At 38.0% G+C, this 20,104-nt stretch overlaps 1 protein-coding gene across 3 annotated transcripts in view; it reads left to right on the top strand.

Annotated features, from left to right (window-relative positions):
• Positions 1-20,104, top strand: part of LOC120777359 — a 176,382-nt gene that overhangs the window by 118,611 nt on the left and 37,667 nt on the right. For all 3 annotated transcript variants that reach the window (XM_040108628.1, XM_040108629.1, XM_040108627.1), the window contains 2 exons: positions 10,048-11,492; positions 16,619-18,145. In XM_040108628.1, the coding sequence (XP_039964562.1) occupies positions 11,099-11,492; positions 16,619-18,145 (1,921 nt within the window). In that variant the 5' untranslated portion in view covers positions 10,048-11,098. The remainder of the gene's footprint in view (positions 1-10,047; positions 11,493-16,618; positions 18,146-20,104) is intronic.

The raw sequence follows: 20,104 nt of genomic DNA, 5'->3' as shown, positions 1-20,104 counted from the left end.
AAATGGCAAATGTATTGTCTGTCTGCTTTGTTTACAGTTTTATTGCTGACAAATTGTCATTTTATGGTTGTTCAGCTCAATGACTAAATATTTCACAGCACAAAAAACAGCAACAACAAAATTTACAAAGTGCTGCTTGCAACTGGTTTTATTTTTATTGTTGTTACTTTAGAGCATTTTGCAGTATTTATCAGCAGCGACTAGTGCTCGTTGCTATTGACCAGACGACAGTGGCTTAGTTTCACAGCTCAATTTTTATGCGCAAAAACAACAAAAAAAAATAATGATAACAAAAAGACATCAAGAAGAAAACCACAAATATTTAGCAGAGGTGTACGTATTTATATATTTGAATATACATACTATATATACATAAAATCGAGGAAATAATACCTTTCACAGGCGCATTTCGTATTCGAGGGTATAAAAAGAGCTTTGTCATAATTTTGATTTGACAGTTTGTAGTAGAGCTATATGCTATAGTGGTCTGATCTGAACGATATGTTTGGAGCGTTGCTTAGGGTTATGATATGTTCAAAATTTCGTGAAGATATTTAGTCAAATAAGAAAGTTTTCCATACAAGGACTTCATTTTGATCGATCTGTTTGTATGACAGCTATATGTTATAGTGGTCCGATCTAAACCATATTTCGTCAAACGGCAAAGCTTTCCATACAAGGTCTTGATTCCAATCGTTCAGTTTGTATGACAAATATATGATATAGTAGGCCGATTTCGACAATTCCGACAAATTAGTAGCTTCTAGGTTAAATATGAACGTAAGCAAAATTTCAGTACGATATCTCAATTATGTACAGACGTATATATAAAAAGGACCCGACTAACTCAGCTGCTCACACTATAAATACTCATTTTACATACTTTATAGCACCACCGACGTTTTCTTCCGGGTGTTATAAACTTCATATACGCTGTACAGGGTATAAAGTTATAACTGGCTATATGCACTCGTTAGTGGCAACAAAATGCCTTGCAGTCAGTGACCACATCTCGATGTGGTGGATTTGGTTAAGCGACGTCTGGCGTTACTGCTGGGTGTTAAGCTGTATGTGCATGCGGTTAGTGGGTGAACTGCCTTTTTAACATATACATATGTACATATACTTATATACATATGTATGTGTGTATGCATGTGTGTGTGAACAACGCCAGTCTGTCGCTCTTCATTGAGTCCAACTGAGAATTTTTAGCATTTATTTGCATTATTATAAAACCAGAGCAAGTATTAGAAAATATTTGTCTTTTCAACACTTTGCACGCAAGCATACACCCACAACCACATATAAACGCAGGCAACATTGCCTTCATAGAATTCACATATATGTTATGTATGTATATGCATGTGTGTTTGTACAGTCATTGGCACATTTGTCTATGCGCCTAAACGCTTGTAGCAGCCTGCTAATATCATACGCTTGATTGCACATGTGTGCACGTGTGTGTGTTCCAAGTGTTGCCAGGCAATTTTATTGCGGTCGATTCACAGCTTTCTCAGATTCAAATCTCCGCACTGCTAAGTATTGCTTGTTACAAGCAATCGCATTGTAAGTGCAACACAAACACACACACACATGTGCAAAACCGCTGCTGCTTGCCAATTCGCTTGCCTGCATGAGCGCTGTGTGTGTGTGTGATTGTGTGTGCGCCATTATACGGTTGACCCATGTATGCGCTTGTTCTACTGGCTGTGTGCCAAAAAGCACCATTTGGCTGCCTCGACTTCCTTTTAGCTGTCGTCTTTTTTCTACTTTTTTCACCGCCGCTGCTTTTTTATTTCTCATGATTCAGCATTCACATGCTTATTCAAATTTTTTCAAATAAAAAAGGACACTGAAAAGCGGATAGAGGCATAGAAAAAGGGGGAAAGCAGGAAAATGAAGGCAAAATGGAAAATGAAGACGCGCCACATATCAAAGCGTAATAAAGACGCAAGGCATCGATTTTACTGCAAAGTCATTGACTTTATCAGTCGCCTTGCCTGCCTTTTTCGTTGAATTTCACTTTCTTTGTGCGCGTTTCAAAGCAGCGGATGCTGGCGAGGAAGCCGTTGGGCGCTCTTTGATCAATAAGAAGTTTTGAAATTAGCATATATGGATATGGAATGCAAGCAAAATATTATATGTTAGCGCAAAAGTAGGCAATGATGAGGATATTAGGGAAAGTACTGAACAGCGCTGATTAGTTGTTTAGGAAAGTGGTGAGGAATGCATGTAAATAATGTGCTTTTTATCAGCTAATACTTAGACATCATATATGTACTATATAATGTAATTTTTCATAGCACACTTTTAGGCTAATAAATGGTATGTGTAATTGGTCATAGCATACTTTTAGGCTATTAAACAATTTTTCGTTTACTATTTGACTACGTAATCGACATAGCTTTAGGCGTCGCACATTCCGAACACAATTTTCAATCGTTTGTTGGTACCAATATGGCTTTTGCATTTTCACAAAGCATACTTTTAGGCTACACATATTTAAAAAATTGCTTACGAGCATGTACTTGATAATATCAACTCAGTTTGTTAAAAACTAATGGAGACCGCAAATATTTGTTTTGGAAAATGTCTTCTCAATTAATGAAAATCAAATTGACAGTCCAAATAATTGAGTTGGAGTGCAATATAAATAAACATGTAAATCATCGTGCACTTTAAGGCAACTTAAACTTAAGCCCACTGCATGTTTACCTTACGATATTGCCGTGAAACAAAAATACATTGACTATGTGGAAATTTATATGCAAATATTTGAGGTTTTGTGACAAATTTAAAAGACATCAACATCTGTTTGCTTTGTTTATAGCAAGGGTCAGCTCTCAATATTGGTTGACTAACCCTGTAGGAATAACTGCTGGGTGATGTTCAGTGATACCTATCAATGCTAGACTCATGGAAGACTCGTAGAAGATTTTCTTGAGTTACATAAATCTTACTTCAACTTTATCAGATTTTGAGTCAATGCACTTTTTATGGTATGGTATGGTTCGAAGATATAAAGAAAGAGGGACTCGCTGCATTCTTGTGGCCACAAGCCAGTCTTCAAATGCAGTGTAACACTATTTTATCCTTTTAAAATGTCCGTGTCGACTTAAATTCTGGTACTTCTTGGATCCAGTGACTCCTTCTTTCACATTTTGATCATCTGTCTACATAAACTCAACTACTTCTGAGATCCATAAAGATCGAGAAATACCGCTTACCGAATTTTGATTTTTCTCGACTTAAACTGTAATAATTTTTTGGATTCATAAAAATGAAGATGTCTCGCTAATATTTTTTGAAGTTTTCTCTCCAGTATTGTAATATTTATTGGATCCACAAATATGGTGAGAGTCCCTCTTTCATATTTTGGAGTTATCTCTACTTAAACTGCAGTATCTCTTGAATGCATAAAGATGGAGAAGTCACTCTCTCATTTTTTCGGATTTTTCTCGACTTATACTGCAACAATTTTTTGGACCCATAAGGATCGAGAAAGTAACTCTTATATTTTTGGAATCCTCTCGACTTGATCTCTAGTATTTCGTGGACCCAAAAATTTAGAGAGAGCCCCTCTTTCACATTTTGAAATTGCCTTGAATTAAACTGTGGTACTTTTTGGATCCACAAGGATCTCTCCTACACTTTTGGAATTTTCTTGACTTAAAATGCGGATCCATAAAGACGGAGAGAGTCGCTCTTACTCATTTTTGAATTTACTACTCTTAAGCTGTGGTATCTTGGATCCACAAAGATGAGTACAGCGTTTCTTAAACATTTTGGATTTCCCTCGGCTTAAACTGTAGTACTTCCACAAACTTGGAGGGAGTCCTTCTTTCAAATTTTCGAATTCCCTCCACTTGAACTATAATATTTCGTGTATTCACATTTTGGAGTTCTCCCGAATTAAACTAAAGTCCTTTGGATCAATAATGATGAAAAAAGTCACGCTTTCACAACGGAAGAGCTTGACTGGCTGGACGGCTCCTAAATTTATAGACGCTGAAAGACCTGTTAAAATAGTAATAAGGAGTTTGTTTCGTTTTGAACCTTTCCAAATATTTTTTGTAGAATGCTTCCAGATAACTTTAAAGCATAAACTCATAACCACTTAAAGACACCTAGCGGCATAATTGTTTGTAGATAGCAGAAAACAAAATTTGAATAATCCTGCCGACAACTAACCAGATAATTTGCATATATGCACATAAAAACTAACAATAACAGAAGCATTTCTCCTTTAAAGCTAAAGCGCATAAAATAAATAAATCCAGCAAGTAAACAATGGAGACAAGACACACACACACAAGTATATATGTATGTATGATATCTACAAATCATATAATTCACACACGTGCACAAATACCTAAGAGCGCAAAGCAAACACATGCATATCCTGATAATCCCCTTAGGTGCATTCAATGCGCATTGCTTTCAACTCCTGTGCCGGCGCTCCTCCAGCGCACCGGCGTGCCAATGTGCCATATCCAATTCCATTGTGCATTTCTTGGCAATCTCACACATTTGTCAAACATCATGCTTACACAATTGTTTGGTCAGTTTTTGATTTACTTAACATTTCGTTTACTCTTGTGGAATCTGCTGACATGCCATATAAACATGCTGTTTGCATGGCAACCCTACAATGCGTGTGTGTGTGTGTGGGTGTGTTGGCTGTGGTGTCGGCCGTTGGTTTAACAACTGAATTTATAACCACTTGGAATTAAAATGTCAATAGATATCAATTTTTCAATTGACCATAAATAATTTAATACAATTTTTTTTCCTTGTTATTGTTGTTTTTTTGCACACTTACGAGCGCAAAACATGATTAATTGTGTGAAAAGTGAATTGTTGCCGGTTGAAGTAAAAATTTATTTTATTTAAAATGTACATTGTGACACTTGGTCATCATTACTATACATATATATGTGTATACAGTTATGTGCTTGTGTGTTTGCTTTTAGTAATTTGCTAGTGCAAACAATCGAGAGGCGTAATATAAAAATTAATGATTGGTAAATTGAGTTAATAAAAATGAGTGAGTGAAATAAAAGAAGTGTGCATGGCGAATGAAATTGCTGCATTTAATTGTCACTTTATTTTCAATATTTAATACAAGTGATTTTGATTTTTATTACCATATAATTAATTACGAGTGAGCTGGCTTTTTCCGCAGGTACGTTTTTCTGTAAGCGAGCGGCAAGAGAATAGCCGGAAAAGTAACAAAATGCGACAGTTGCTATAATTAATGAAAAAAGTCGGGTCTTCGAAAAAAAAATTTATTTCATTTATTTCACACTATTCTGACCTTGAAACTATAACGGATTATATACAGTTAGAATACCGAAAAAGCGAAAAATATTTATTTCGAAAATACCGGCCCAACTTTCAAAATTTAGTATATAATGTGGTCATTATCTACGTTTTCTTTATCTCACGGTGTATAAGACTTTTCGATCATATAAAATGGAATCTTCGAAAAAATCGAGTTTTTGAAATTCAAAAGCGAGTATAAAGGCCATTAAAGGCCAAATTGCTCTTATTCGATAAACATTCGTTATTGCAAATATTTGCTCGAATTTTGGCTTGGAGTCACTGTTAAGTAGATATACCAGAACAAATAATATTTACATAACACTACTTAGCAGCTAAACGGAACACTTTAACTTGAGAACAACCATCTATCCGCTTTCCTCGCATACCACTTGCTCAAAACGATATGCACGTTCAATCAAATTTCATATAATCTACACACAAATGCACAAACAAACTTAATATTAGCAGTGAGTCGAATCTATTGAACGCTAATGTTATGCAATTAACCGCATTTGCAATGCCAACATCTTCAACGGGCTTAGCAGCAGTGGTGCAACTACATATTAGACAGTCTCGAAGTAGGCGCAAATCAGACAAACCAAATCAGACTTGGCTTAAGAAGCTCGTAGCTTGAAGTGCACGAGCACTAATGGCCAAATAAATAGACAAACTGCATGTGTGTGTGTGTGTGGGTGTGTGTGTGTGGAAACAACTATTGTTTAACATGCATTTATGTGCAAATTAAAGTGTTTTTGTAATGCTAGTGTACAGTTACTGCATAACGAGTGGCAGTGCATTAGATGGAGCAGGCAAAGTCATTACGAATTAATATTACTTGATATTTGTAGACAAAGGCTAGCAAACACTTACTTGGAAGTAGCAAATACATGCATATAATAATTGAAAAGCACTTGTGGGTGTATGTATTTGTGTATTAAATTTGATTGCTTGTGCATATTTATTAATGTTGTTTGCTTTAATGGTCAAAACTTCACAGACTTCGACAAAGCAGTTGAACTTAACAACACTGGCACCCCACTTCACTTCACTTCACTTCACTTCAGCGGGTAGTACAAACGACAATTACATAGATATATATTTATATATTTGCACATATACATATATATATATATATTCATACAAACACGCAAATAATTTCACACAAACGCACATATTTCATGTAAACGCACTTGCATTCATTGAGACCCACCTACATTTGCTCTCCTTTCATGCAGTGTGTCGGCCAACAGGACGTATGATGAATGACTGTATAAACAGCGACCAGCCGACATTTATGCATATTACAAATTACGCATAGTGTAAACAAACTATAACCATACCAACAACAACAAAAACAACAGCAACAAAAACAAAATGCAATACGACAACTATGTGCGATTACTCTGCACTTTGGCTGTTGAACGTTCGTTGCGAAGAATGCGCGTTAAATTAATGAAATTGCATGCGATTTCAATTTTGCGCCTGCGTTGCGGCAACGCGGCAAGAAGCGCAGCACTAACTGTAAATGATAGCATATTCATATACATATGCTCATGCGAGTGTATGTGTGTGTGTGTGTAAGTGTGTGCCAACAAACAGGCACTGACCGACAATCCACTGACACAGAGCAGATAAAACGAAAGCAAAGCAGAGCCAAGCCAAGCAGACGTGCTGTCGACTCGTCCCTATATAGCAGCAGGAAATGAACGAATTTCAGTTTTCTGTAATTAATTTGTAAATATTGTATTTGGTCCAAGTGGGACAAGGCAATATTACATGGCAACCGAAAGAGTCGGTTATTATTATTTTTGTGATTTTTGTTTTTTAATATTTTTATTTGTTTCGGGTATGCGTTTTCCGGTCAGTAGCAGAAGGCCAAAGGACAAGTCAAATAGGAATGTGCTCTCAAACATGTAAATGTGAAAGCAGTAGATTTTCGGGTAGTTGATTAAAAAACGACTTTTTCGAAAATTATTTTTTGCTTTGAATTTTTCTATATCTTCCTACTTGTTGATATGTTAAAGGAGAATGTGATGATTTGAACAACTTTCTCATCAACTGTTTAATTTCATCGCAAGTTTTCCATCAAAGAATCTAAGATTAAATCAAAAGTTCAAAATATTATCCATACTTTTCTTTTGTTCTAAAGGTTCCACAAAATTCCTTTAGGTCTTGGAAGAGTCGATTTGACTAAGAAACATTTGGACAACTCTTTTATTGTTGAAAATTTCTACATATGCCATCTGATCAAATTTGACCCGGACTGATACAAAAAACTAAAAACCTTATTTTTGCATAATTTTTCACTTGAAATCTAATTATTTTGAAATACCTTGCATAAAGAGTCGATATTGATCTGATCAAATTTCACCCGGACTGATACAAAAAACTAAAAAACTTATTTTTTGTATAATTTTTCACTGGAAATCTAATTATTTTGAAATACCCTGTATAAAGAGTCGATATTGATCTGATCAAATTTGACCCGCACTGATACCAAAATTAAATATTTTATTTTTAGCCAAATTTTTCACTGCCGATCGAGTTGTTTTAAAAACTTTGTTATTACCGACGTGATTATGAAACGTTGGCACCACTTTTTTATTGCTGGAAAATTCGGCACACACTATCTGATCAAATTTGACCCAGACTAACACAACGAAAACTATATTTTTCCATATTTTAATGTAGAATAGACTTCAATACCAATATATTGTAAACCTGTTAAGGCGTCGCATGCTTAAAAGTACTACAACTTATTTATTTTTATGAAGCAACAGTAAATAATTATATTCCGAGCTGGGTCAAAATACATAATGTTTTCACTTTCAAATATTTTCGAAAATGGACCCAAATTATGATGATGATGTGTTTCTTGATGATGATTTTCATTATTAAATTTGACATTATTAAATGGTTTTTTTCGAAAACCTCTAACTTACTAAACAACCCTCGTAGATTTCTGAATGACATATGTGTGCTATTCATTAATACATAACCAAAAAGTATGAAGTTCACGTTGATTGCGTATATGAAGCTTCTTTTTTTAATTTTCTTCTTTGTTTTTTTTTTTTGTTTTTCTTTTTTTCTTTTTTTGTTTCATTTCGTTTCCTATCCAAATTGCTTGTTAAATCTCGTATTTATTTCATTTCCTCGCCTGAATGACCTTATGGCAAAATATCATTGCTTATGTGATTTGCGGATTATTGCCGGTTGAGCGACCAAATTACAAATAAAACAATTTAATTGCTTCAGGTATGATATAATTATGCAATTAAATAGAATTCATCATAAAATATTTACCGTGAATAATACATACACATATACGAATACGAATACAAAAGGAAAACAACAAAAGTAATTTAATACTGTCCTTGTTATTAAATGATAATTAAAAATTTCTGTGGAATTCATTTAATTTATGCGTCTTGCATTATATGCTAAAATACATATATTGAAGACTTCTTTAAAAAATACTTAATTGCAAATTTGTAAAATTTCTTGTCAAATTAAATCAAAATTATTTTCATTAAATGCAATTTGTGAATAATTCAATTTTGCAGACATGCAAAGGGTATAAATTTTCGTTTGCTTGCTTGACATCTTGTAAAAAAGTTTCAAAAATCAATCATTTACTTATATGACATATATTTGAGGAGAAAATGTTAATTTTTCTTTGTTTGTTTCATCTATAGTAATAATAATTTTTGTTTTTGGATTTCACAAATTTGTAAGCGGAAAAATCTGGGTCTCTGCCAGACACCTTTTTTCGTAGATCGAACGTATAGCGAGAAAATAACCTAACGATCGGTTACTCTCTCGCTTTACGTTCGATAAAACCTCTTTACATCAAATCATAAGAAAAATAGTTCCCATTTTTTTTAGAAGATTGTGAAGTCTCACTATTGTATAGAGGTGTAGCTTATCCGAAAATATTTTGTTTAGAATAAGTAACTGCTAAGTCTAACGTCCAGCTAACCTAGAATTTGTGCACCATAATCTTTTCTATATCTCCGTTTCGTATACTTTTTATTTTGTTACGAGTGCCTTGTATTTTAAAAAATGAAGAGCTCTTATTTATTATGGGCTGCTTTTTGATGAAAAAAATAGCTTGGTTTTGACCTTGTACTTAAGTCTATTACTCTCTTACTCACAGTCCAGCTACTTTAAACTTGCAATCATTAATCTCTTCTTCATGCCACAAGTCAACATTCTTCGGTAATGAAAAATTTCAAATTTCTGGTACTTATTCTTTTCTTCATAAGAGCCTATTATGTCAACGTCCACTATATGAAGGACAAAGCCGACAGCGAGACGCTATTAAAAGCACTCAGTGCTCAATTAAAATTCTTTGATTCTTCCACCATTCTTAGCGACATAAGTAGGAGTACAGTTAATAGAAGTCATTCCAAGAATTCGTACAATTTTTCTATAGAATTTCAATTGTAAATATATATTTACTATATGTACTTACTTCGAACTGAATGGACTGTAAATACATGTATTTCTATTTTTATTCAATCATTCACAATGTACCATTACGCATTTCTTGAGACACGAACGATAGCGAATTTATGAAGCAAAGAGAGAAGGGAAAAAATCAGAACACTTAGCCGACAAGAAATCTACTTATTTTCGCTAATAAATTACAAATCAACTTATAAGCTTACCATTTGATATTTATGCGTTTATACATACTTTCTTTCAATATCATACTTGCAGAGACCAACCAACAGAGCGGAGCTGGAGCGAGAGACACAAGGGTGCATGCGGTGGAGGCAACTTTCGACAAAAGTTGAAGCTGCAAAGATTTTTGGTTATTTACGAATTTTGTTGATTTGTTGATTTCGAGGATTGAAAGTTGTGGCATTAGCAAATCAGGGCAGGAGACGACACGACGACACAACGAAGGCGCCAACACAATTGCGAACAAGCGTAAAAAGTAGAAAGAAAAAAGTCAACACAATCAAAAGAAGTGATAAAACACAAGCAGCAAGTGGGTGTAGGAAAAGAAGAAGCTGCAGCGAGCAGAGCGGAGACGATTGGCGTAAGAAAGAGAGAGGGAGAGAGAGAGAGTGCGAGGGTGTAAAGGGACGCCAGCGGTGGCTTTGTGGGTGGAAAGTTTGCGCAACAAACGAAAACCGAGCCACTGTGGCTGCCAGCCAGCAACAGTAGTTGAATTTGCGGCCGAGGAAAAACTCAATTGTAGTTGGCGTTAGCGCAATTGTTGTTGTAGTTGAAGGCTCCGGCACTAAAATCAAATAATCAAAGCAAACATTGAGGCTGTAATAACAAGGTAAGCTGGAGGACACGAGCGCCAGCTGCAGCAACAGCCGCTACACGCCAGCATAATAGTAAAACTAGTAGCTGCAACAACAGCAATAAAGCCAACAACAGCTACAACAATGTTGGCTACTAAAGCAGCGGCGAAAGATGAGCAGCGGCAAAGATCAAAGCATTAAATAGCCAAAGAAGTTGCAGGCACGAGCCATAGAGTAGCAGTTGGAACACAAAAAAGCGGAAGGAGAAGAAGCGGAGGATTAAGTAGTGACTCCACAACAAGAAGAACAACAAACTGGCTTGCGGCACAAAAAAACAGAGCGCGTGCAGCGTGGCGGCGAACGAGACGGCAGTACGGCGGCAGACGAACGCCATTGCAGCAGCAACAACAAAAACACGCACAACAAACAATTTGTGCAGTATTAGAGCAACAGCAACGGCAGCAGTGGCAGTGGCGGCGACAGACGCGTATGCAATCAAGGAGCACAGAAGAATGTGTACGAAGACCGTTGAGTCGCAAGAGCAGCAGCGCCACAAATGCACGGATGAGCAATGCGATGACAGCAGGTACAACAAAAACCGACTACGACAACAGCAGCAGCAACAGCAACAACAACAGCACAATGCCAATGACTGCGACGTGGAAGTTGTTCAAGAGCAAAAAGCCAAACGAGCACACAAAACACTCGTGCGCGAAACGTTGCTGCCGCGGCAGCAACAACAACCACAGCAGCAGCAGCTGGAGTCAACGCCAGAACGAGGGCTGGCGCGTGACAAAAGGCAATGGCAGTCAATGTGCGGCAGCGGCCACGGCACACGCTGTCGTCGTGCAGGAATCAAGTGGAAAATTATAATATCAACAATAATTTTGCTATTATGCCGCACAAGTGAGTACAACAACATATACAAATAAAATGAATGTCATTCATGTACTTACATATATTTTTATGCGCGCACAAACACACACACACACATGCATTTATGTGAGTATATGCACATAAAAGAATAAAACATGAAGAGCTGTTTGGGGAAAAAATGAACAATACAAACATAACGGCAATAAAAGCAGTAATAATAACAAAAGCGAAATTAACAACAACAATGCGTTGCATTATAATAACACACGTAATGACAGCACTTGAGCGTAATAATAAAATAATACACCACAGCTGGCATATCCATACATATATATGTATATATGTATACATACATGTATGCGCCTATATGTGTGTGCGTGTGTTTGTGCGTCCAAATGCAGCTCGTAAGTTAAAGAAAACACAAGTCAATTGAGTGATGCGTTGAGTGATAGAAAAACACATAAAAAAATATAATGACATGCCGGTTAATGTGATTTGCGTGTATGCGATACACTGGTGGGCATTGGTATAGGTACGCTTTTCTTTTATATACCGAAGAGGTTATATTAAGTTTATCGCGAAGTTTGTAAGACCCAAAGCTAAATGTTAGATATCCCATAAAATATGTATATAAATGATCAGCAAGACGAGCTGAGTCGACTTAGCCATATCCGCTTGTCTGTTTGTCTGTATATACATGAACTAGTCGCTCAGTCTGAGATATCAATCTAAAACAGTAAGCACATCTTTTCGTTTTCAGATGTTGTTGTATGTACATATATGTATATGGTAGCTTGGTTGAAAAGGTAGGAACATGAGCGCCGGACCGCAGGCCACCTCACATAGGCCATCACTAGGCCCATTGTGCTCTTTTCCAATCTTTCCTCCCAGCTTCGACCCATAGCTGATAAAGCTCACTGCGCTTTTTCTCTATCGGTTTCTTCCAACTTATTATATATATTATATTATATTCCTCATCGGAATGTGAGCAAAGAAAATGCCGCCACGAGTAGCCTCTGCGACGCAGTGTTCCAAGTTTTCCGGTATGCAGTTGAAGAAGAAGAAAATTTAAGTGTGTCCTTGTCCGGTACCCTTCATTTGCTTAATTTTCCTCATACTTAAAGCGAACTAAGCATAAATGACATTAAGTGACCTTGTTGGTGTAGTCCGCAGCGCACCAGAGATGCCAATGAGAGCCGTTTTATGGACACATTCAGGCTTCTTAGCAAGTACAGCCCTTCACTAGACGAATATCCAAAGTCCTGTTCCACCTGAATTTAGCTTTCTGTCTATACAACTAACCATATAGTTTTCGCAGCAGTTCACTCGAACTCAATGTAAAAGAAAACATTACTTAATTTGGTGTACTCATACCAGTGGCCGTGGGTGTACGTATGCAAAATAACCTGCAGGCAAATATAATATGCCAAGCAAATAAATGAGTACATACATCATCGTGTGTTGTTTTACCACCTTTCTATGCATTTTGGGCACTCACAATTGTCATCACTGCTCGCCAGTAGGTAGGAGTGTGCAATTATACACCTGCATATATACACATATATGTGTATGTGTACATTTAACATAAATATATGGCTTGCGTAAATTTTGCGGTGTTTATATTTTTACTTGTCAGTCACTTGCTGGTGTTTTCCATAACGGCATAATTAAAAGCTTGTCAGTGTGTTTTGTTATGACAGTTGGCAGTTGAAGGGTGCCTTAGGTATTGAAGTTTTAGTTTGCTTGCTTTAATACTTGTGCCTGTATTAAGCTGAAACATATGTGCATCTAAATGGTTAGGGCGCCTAAAACCAGGCAACATAATATAAAATATGCAAACGCTGTTGCCTTAGCGGTTAGTTTCACTAATATTCTAACAAGATACTTGAGCGTTCAACTTAGACACCCATTATGCGTTGCTGCTGCACTCTAAGTACATACACTTACGTGTATTTTCATGTGTAGCTTTTAAGCTGATACTCTTAGCTTAATTGAAGTCGAAAACTTTCTAAGCGCTCACACATAAAGCGCAAGTTTTGGGCTTACTTACTTCGATATGTGAGATCGCTGCAATATTCATCAACTGCTGCTGCACAAAGTTTTTGAATTTATACAAGCTTTGACATAATGCTCTTGATAAATAATACCGTTGTTTTCTTGAGCATATTAATATGGGAACTTTTGTGGTTGTTAAAGCGTTAATTCGGCAAAGTTTGGAAGGGTTTTAAGTTGTTTTTATTTATTTTTAATTGTAATATATTTTTTAATCTTTGATCACTTGTGGCTTCCAAGTTCGGTTATTGATGCAGTTAATATAAATAATGCCGAGAACTCTGAACGATTCTCAGATTTTTTTATGTCGCAAAATGATAATCTCAGCAATCTAACTGAAATATAAGATACCGTATCTGTGTGAAGAGTCCGTTCTTACACTTTTGTACTGTTATCGTATTTTATTGGCTTTAGGTAAGGTTCGATGATATGGTTGATCCCAGAAGTGTTTTGCTTTTATACTTTCATCAGCGCACCATTGATCAGTTCTTTATGAAGACCGGTTCGGTTAGTTTATACTGGCCGGCTCATAAAAAACATATTACTTTCTGGTCCTTAGTAATGTCAGATGGGGATTAAGTATTCACCATATACGTACATGTCAGTTTGAGCTTTTTGCGAACTTCAAGAGCGACTTAATATCTAATTTTTATACTTCAGACGAGTTGCGAGACGACAATGCTAGAGTTGATTCGTTGTCAGTAAGTTGTGACCTGTCATTAGGTCAAAAACCGTAGGACAGTCGTTGCGAAACCGTACAACTAAAAAGCTTACGTGTGTTCCATCGGGGCTTGGGGATTCTATGTGATCCTTAAGGCATTCCTTCTCGCCCTGAACTGTCCGTCAGCCCTTTCGGAAAATTCATTGTGTACCGTTTTTAGTGACTTTCATATTTCCTGTTCTAGTTCGGTAGCCAGATGGACGTTCTCTTCTCTGCCTTAATTCCACCTCATACTTGCACCTATCGACGACTATATTGATCTTCATTATATTTTTTCTTGCCTTGTTATCTATCTCAGCCGCTTTCCTGGCTGCAAATGCTGCCGCCTGGCAGATACTGCAGTATTAAGGAAGCTTAAAGGATTGCCTAAGATCCAGCTCCGGGCAACAGATTCTGGCTTCCACTCTATTAGCTATGGTGTAAACAGAAACTTAATGTAATGAGGTATTAAGTGTAGATAAAGCGCCTCGAATCCATTTCAAATCTGATTAGATGTTTTGTTTACACTCAACAGCTCAGTTGGATGTCTAAAAGTGGGAGATACGAGGTGGTTTAACCTCCATCTCGGCAATCCTGGGTAATCAAAACGAAATCCTTGAGACTTTTCTACTTGATATATTTCCTAGCAACTTTTACAACTGGTGACCGATAACATTTTTTGCCTTATCACCTAAACAGCAATATGATAATATCCAATCGGAACCTTTACAATTGGGAAAGTGGCTTGATACTCAAATTAGTCTTATGCAGAAGTGAGCAAATGACGTTGAGAGGCATTCTTTAAACGGACATGAGTGAACGGTCAGTGGGGTTAGAGGCTACTACTAACAAAGTGGATAGTCAATTTTTGGTTGCTTTTGGTTATATTAGATATCTTAATCGTTCATAATGTTATAGTTGTGGTGATAGTCTGAAGATTTCTTTTTGATTTCAGTTTTTAAAACAGACCAACTTTTGTATATATTAGTGCTTTTTCATCTAATGAGATTCATTCGATAAGTCATAGTTGCTATTTTGGGAAAGGGCAATTAAGCTTTGTGAAAACTCGCCATAGATATTTTAGTGATAATACTGGTATAGATTAGACTCTTAAGCCTTAAAGACTAAAAACTCCAAACGTGAAGTGAAGAAGAAACGAATGTGTCTCTCTTTAATATCTCTCTCCCTCTCAGTAGTTTGTAGTGATAGTATCGGCTCTAATGGGCTTAAAAGACCTGGATACACTAATTATATGAAAATAAAAAAAGTGTCGGACTAGCCAGAGTTCGGCACCTAATTTATTTATTATCCTCACTAAATGCTTCTAGAGTTGGCTCATCGAAAACTTTACCCAGACAGGTTTATTAGGCATTGATCAATTCATCAATGGGTTAAAGAGAAGGTCAGCTTTGAGCAATATTGCTTATCTATAAAAGTTATTATTCCGCTTAGTTCCTCCCTTTCAAATATATCAATGAGTTAGGTTCATAAATGGTCAAAAGTTTTGACAGAGCACGTGTTACTTTTCATTATTTATGGCCACTTCGGTATTAAATCTTAATCGGAGTTCAAGCATGAACAGCTTAAAGTAAATATTAGCTTAGGTCCTCATACAACTTGCATTAAGACGCACCTAGTTATTTTGAGAAAATTTTATTATAATAAATTTTGATTTATTATTGCATAAAGTTCAGTGATACTTAATAAAATTTTACAACAAGGTTGCTGACAAACATTCATTCGAAATAATGCCAGTCACGTCGCATCACTCAGCAAGAGCTTACTTACCTGCAGACCAAAGTACTCCTGGCACACTTATGCTTACATACCTCACAATTTCGCTTGAAATTGCCCTCAACACCCTGTAAGCCAACTACAATTACTCATAACACTCACTACGTGCTCGTGTATTCATAAAATATCCAGATGACAAATGCACCGAAACACAGAAATACACACAAACCCTTATACCGTTTAAGCGGTATATGCTATAGGTAGGTAGCGGGGCGTATATGCACCTTTGGGGCGACATTCACCCGCAAACAATAGAAAAATCGCACAGAATCCAATGCGAAACAGAAATAGAGGACGGCACGGCAATAAAGGCCGAAAAAAGAGAAATACAAATAAACAAACGAGCGTAAAAGTAAAGGCAAATAAATTACGACAATTTATAATTTTTGCCAGCTTTTCCTTTTCACATTTCGCCCACAGCTTTTGCATTAAATCTTTTTCATATTCTACGGCTTTATCTACGCTTTTCTCATTGTTGTTGTTGTTGTTGTTATTATTATTGTTTCCTCTGTCTCTTTTCTGCTTTCATGCTGCGCTTCGTTGCTGTATGCCATTACCTTTATCTGTGGCCGGGAATATTTTGCATTGTCTGCATTGTCGCCAACAAAAGGTCACGTGCTCGCCATACGAAAGGGTCGTCTCATGTCCCCCAGCTCATTCACTGCCCTAAGCGGAGATCTACACGTACAGATACAATTCAGCGGCGAAGATGTGGCAGTCGGCAATGCTGTTGGGGGCGTGGCAGGAGTTGGGGCCAAAGATGGCGTTGAAGTGGCGGCTGATGAAGCAAACGTGCGGAGTACAACAACAACAACGTCAACCACTGAAGGCAGGACAACGGCGACAGCTACAATGACGACAACGTCGTCAACAACATCACGCACGACACAGCCATTAGATGGGTTGGGTTTCCGTCAAGTGGGTGTCGGCGGCGGCGGTGTGGGCGTCGTGGAGAATACCATTACAAGCACTTTGGTAATTAGTAAAATCATTGACGATTTTGTGGATGCAATGGATGCGGCGTCGGGTAATGATACAGCGCGTGCATATGTGGAGCATGCACAGTTCAATAGCAGCTTAACGAGCAGTTCGAGTGCGGAAGTGACGACGCCAGCAGCGTCCAATGACACCCACAATCAGTTGGCGCGTCCAACCAAAGTGTTGCAACGTCGCCGCAAAGAAATCGTGCAGAATATACCGGTCTTCCCCGATCCACGAAATAATGTTACACAAATTTCGGTGCCATGTCAGACTTTTACACGTGGCGGCCTGTACGAAATGCAGGTGGTAACCAATTTAAAGACTACCACGCCAGTTGTTGCGTTGAATGCCAGCGCTCACGAGCCACTGCCCACTGTGACCACCACCACGCTGATGCCGGTCATCGATGAGCGTTTGCGTCAGACCCTAGACGTGCGATGGCCGAGCGCCGACATGCAAGTGACGCCGACGCGCTTGCGCACCTACCCCGAACAGCCGGTCGAGGTCGTGCTACGCTTTCCCGAAGTCAACTGTGAGCGCGCTTGGCACGAGAGCAACTCGCTGGATTTGCCGCAATTTTGGCTGGAGCTGATCTATTGCGGTAAGCAACGCAGCTGCAGCGATGTGTCGCCACAAAATGTCAGCAAATCGAGCATTTTATACATGGAGCAAGTACGCGGCTACCCGAAGCATAAGCTCGTACAGCTGGGTTGCGAACTCTTCGGTTTGGCTGGCAATTATGCGGTGCAGTTGCGTCCGATGGTGCCGGCGCCGAATGTGCCCATCACACGTCGCTTTCTCAGCGTCGATTGGAGCGATAAATTTGTGTTTAATGTTTATGCGCGCAGCATCTTTCCTTGCGATCCGCACACGGGCATCGGTGTGTTGTACGAATATCCAGCTTGTATACTGGAGCAGGGTGATCGTGTGCGCGTTTTTGCAAAGTTGCGCGCTGATGTGGCATCGCTGAAACCACCCACTACGCTGCACTATGTCGCCGAGCAGCGTGTGGTGAAGAGTCATCATTCGCTTTACTTCAGCTGTGACTTATTCACCGAGAAGTTCGTCGAGTACTGCTTCGTCTATGTGAGTCAAGCCATATCGGGTGCGGTAGCGGACGTGCGTATGGATTGTGTACCCACATTGCCAGTTAGCGGTGAGTAAAATATTTTATATGCATTATATTTATATTGTATTTTGGTAATCAAACATATGTACTACCATACCATAGTCTATGTATATGTGTCGTTGTGATCCCAGCTTAAGTTATTTATATTGTTGAGAGAGCTGAGCCCAACTCTAACTTCAAAACGCGGACATCGGAGAACCGACCTTTCGGATGAAATTGAGGAATAAGTGTCCTCCCTAATCAGCTCATCGGTTTTGCTGTGACCGAACACTCTTATGAGTCTAATATGGAAAAAACTTGAAGCTATTGCTAATGAGTTCATGCACTCCTCGATATGTTTTGAGCACAAATCCGTCGCAGGTCTGCCAGGAGAAGATTCTGCGGCAATCTATGCTCAAGGCTTCATATACGTAGCTTCCCTAAGTTTAATAGTAGTCCTCACCGCCAAGTTCTTACAATCTACAGGTGACAGTGAGTGCCATTATCGAGGCAGTTTTTAGTGCATTACAGATGCCGTTGAGCGTCGCTTTTTGAACACACTCCAGCTGCATAGCTATTGTGGTTTTTCCGAGCGCCCTTCACCAGATGACAAACCCATAAAAGATTATTGTTTCAACTATGTTTTATAGAGCCAAAGCACCTCTTCCCAATTGCTCTTTTACAGCAGTATGAGGCGACAGATCCGTTCCGACGATAGTCGGGTCTACGTAACCGTAACTTCTTTATAAATCCGCCTTTGCTAATACGAGTATTGTAGAAAGTGATAAGCATTCCTAATCAATGCAAATTATGACACTGAATCTTTCCAGTGTTTACTGAGTATTTTCTGAGTTTCAGAGAGTTACATTCTATTAAAGAATAATGATGTTAAAGTGTATCTCTGCAACGTCATCAAGTTTCAAATGACCTAAAATTTATAAAAATTTGAATTTTTCTTGTATTTCTAAGTGGCTCCTTGACAGGATGTAATATGTCAAAAATATATTAAGTACTCGTAATCATCTAGGTGGTGTCAACTAGTCCTGATAACTATCCAGCAAACAGCCTCTATTTGCATCATAATCCTCCTTGTTTTTCACAACCTACATAGCTTCATCACAAAAAATCGCGAGAATTGCTCGCTAAGAGCACAAAAGCACAAGTGACATATTCACCCTTATTAGATAGGCATTCATATACATATGTATATATGACCTAAGCATATCAGATTTGATACTGTGCAGCATATTTGTAAGGTGATTAGAAGTACAAGTATGTCATAAACGCTGCCACAGACGCACACATACGTGCACAACTGGGTGACATTAGATTGCAATATTATTAGCTAGTGAATAACCCATTGAGTACTCGTGACATAAGCAAATACAACCACACACACACTCATGCATTCGCGCTCCTAATCACTATGCACCTACTTGTGTGGTTGTTGTCAGTTCGTTGACTAAAAGCGATGAGTATTTGCAACATTGTCGCTTGTTTGTTTTTGCAACAAACTCACACACACACACACACAGTGTAAATGACAATGAATTTAGGTCATTATGGACCGAGTCAAACAATGAAAATTGCTGGCAAATGCATTGCATGCACACATGCACCCATACACGCAACTGTCATCCGTGGATGTGTGTGTGCATTGTTACTGCTATCCAGTTGACAGTTCGCGTATGCAGGGCAAGCGCACAAATGCGCGTATAAGCCTTGGGGGCAAATTGACAACGTCAACGTCAACGATAATACAAAGCTTTCGCACACACACATCTAAAGAGCCACATTTAACAATATGTGTGTGTGTATTTACTCATTCGAGTGCTTATTCATATTTGCTCGCATGTAACGCATTTGATTATGTTGGCCTCGAGGGTTGATGATATTATTAAGATGGCTATAGATATTGTTGTTGTTATCGTGGCTTTTGCCTTATACGCCATCCATTGTTAAATGATGTAAAGCTGCCAACATCAATGCCGACTGCTTGGCAATTGC

Source organism: Bactrocera tryoni, chromosome 5 (assembly GCF_016617805.1).
Source record: "Bactrocera tryoni isolate S06 chromosome 5, CSIRO_BtryS06_freeze2, whole genome shotgun sequence".
NCBI classification, from domain to species: Eukaryota; Metazoa; Arthropoda; class Insecta; order Diptera; family Tephritidae; genus Bactrocera; species Bactrocera tryoni.
This window is presented reverse-complemented; position numbering and strand designations above follow the sequence as displayed.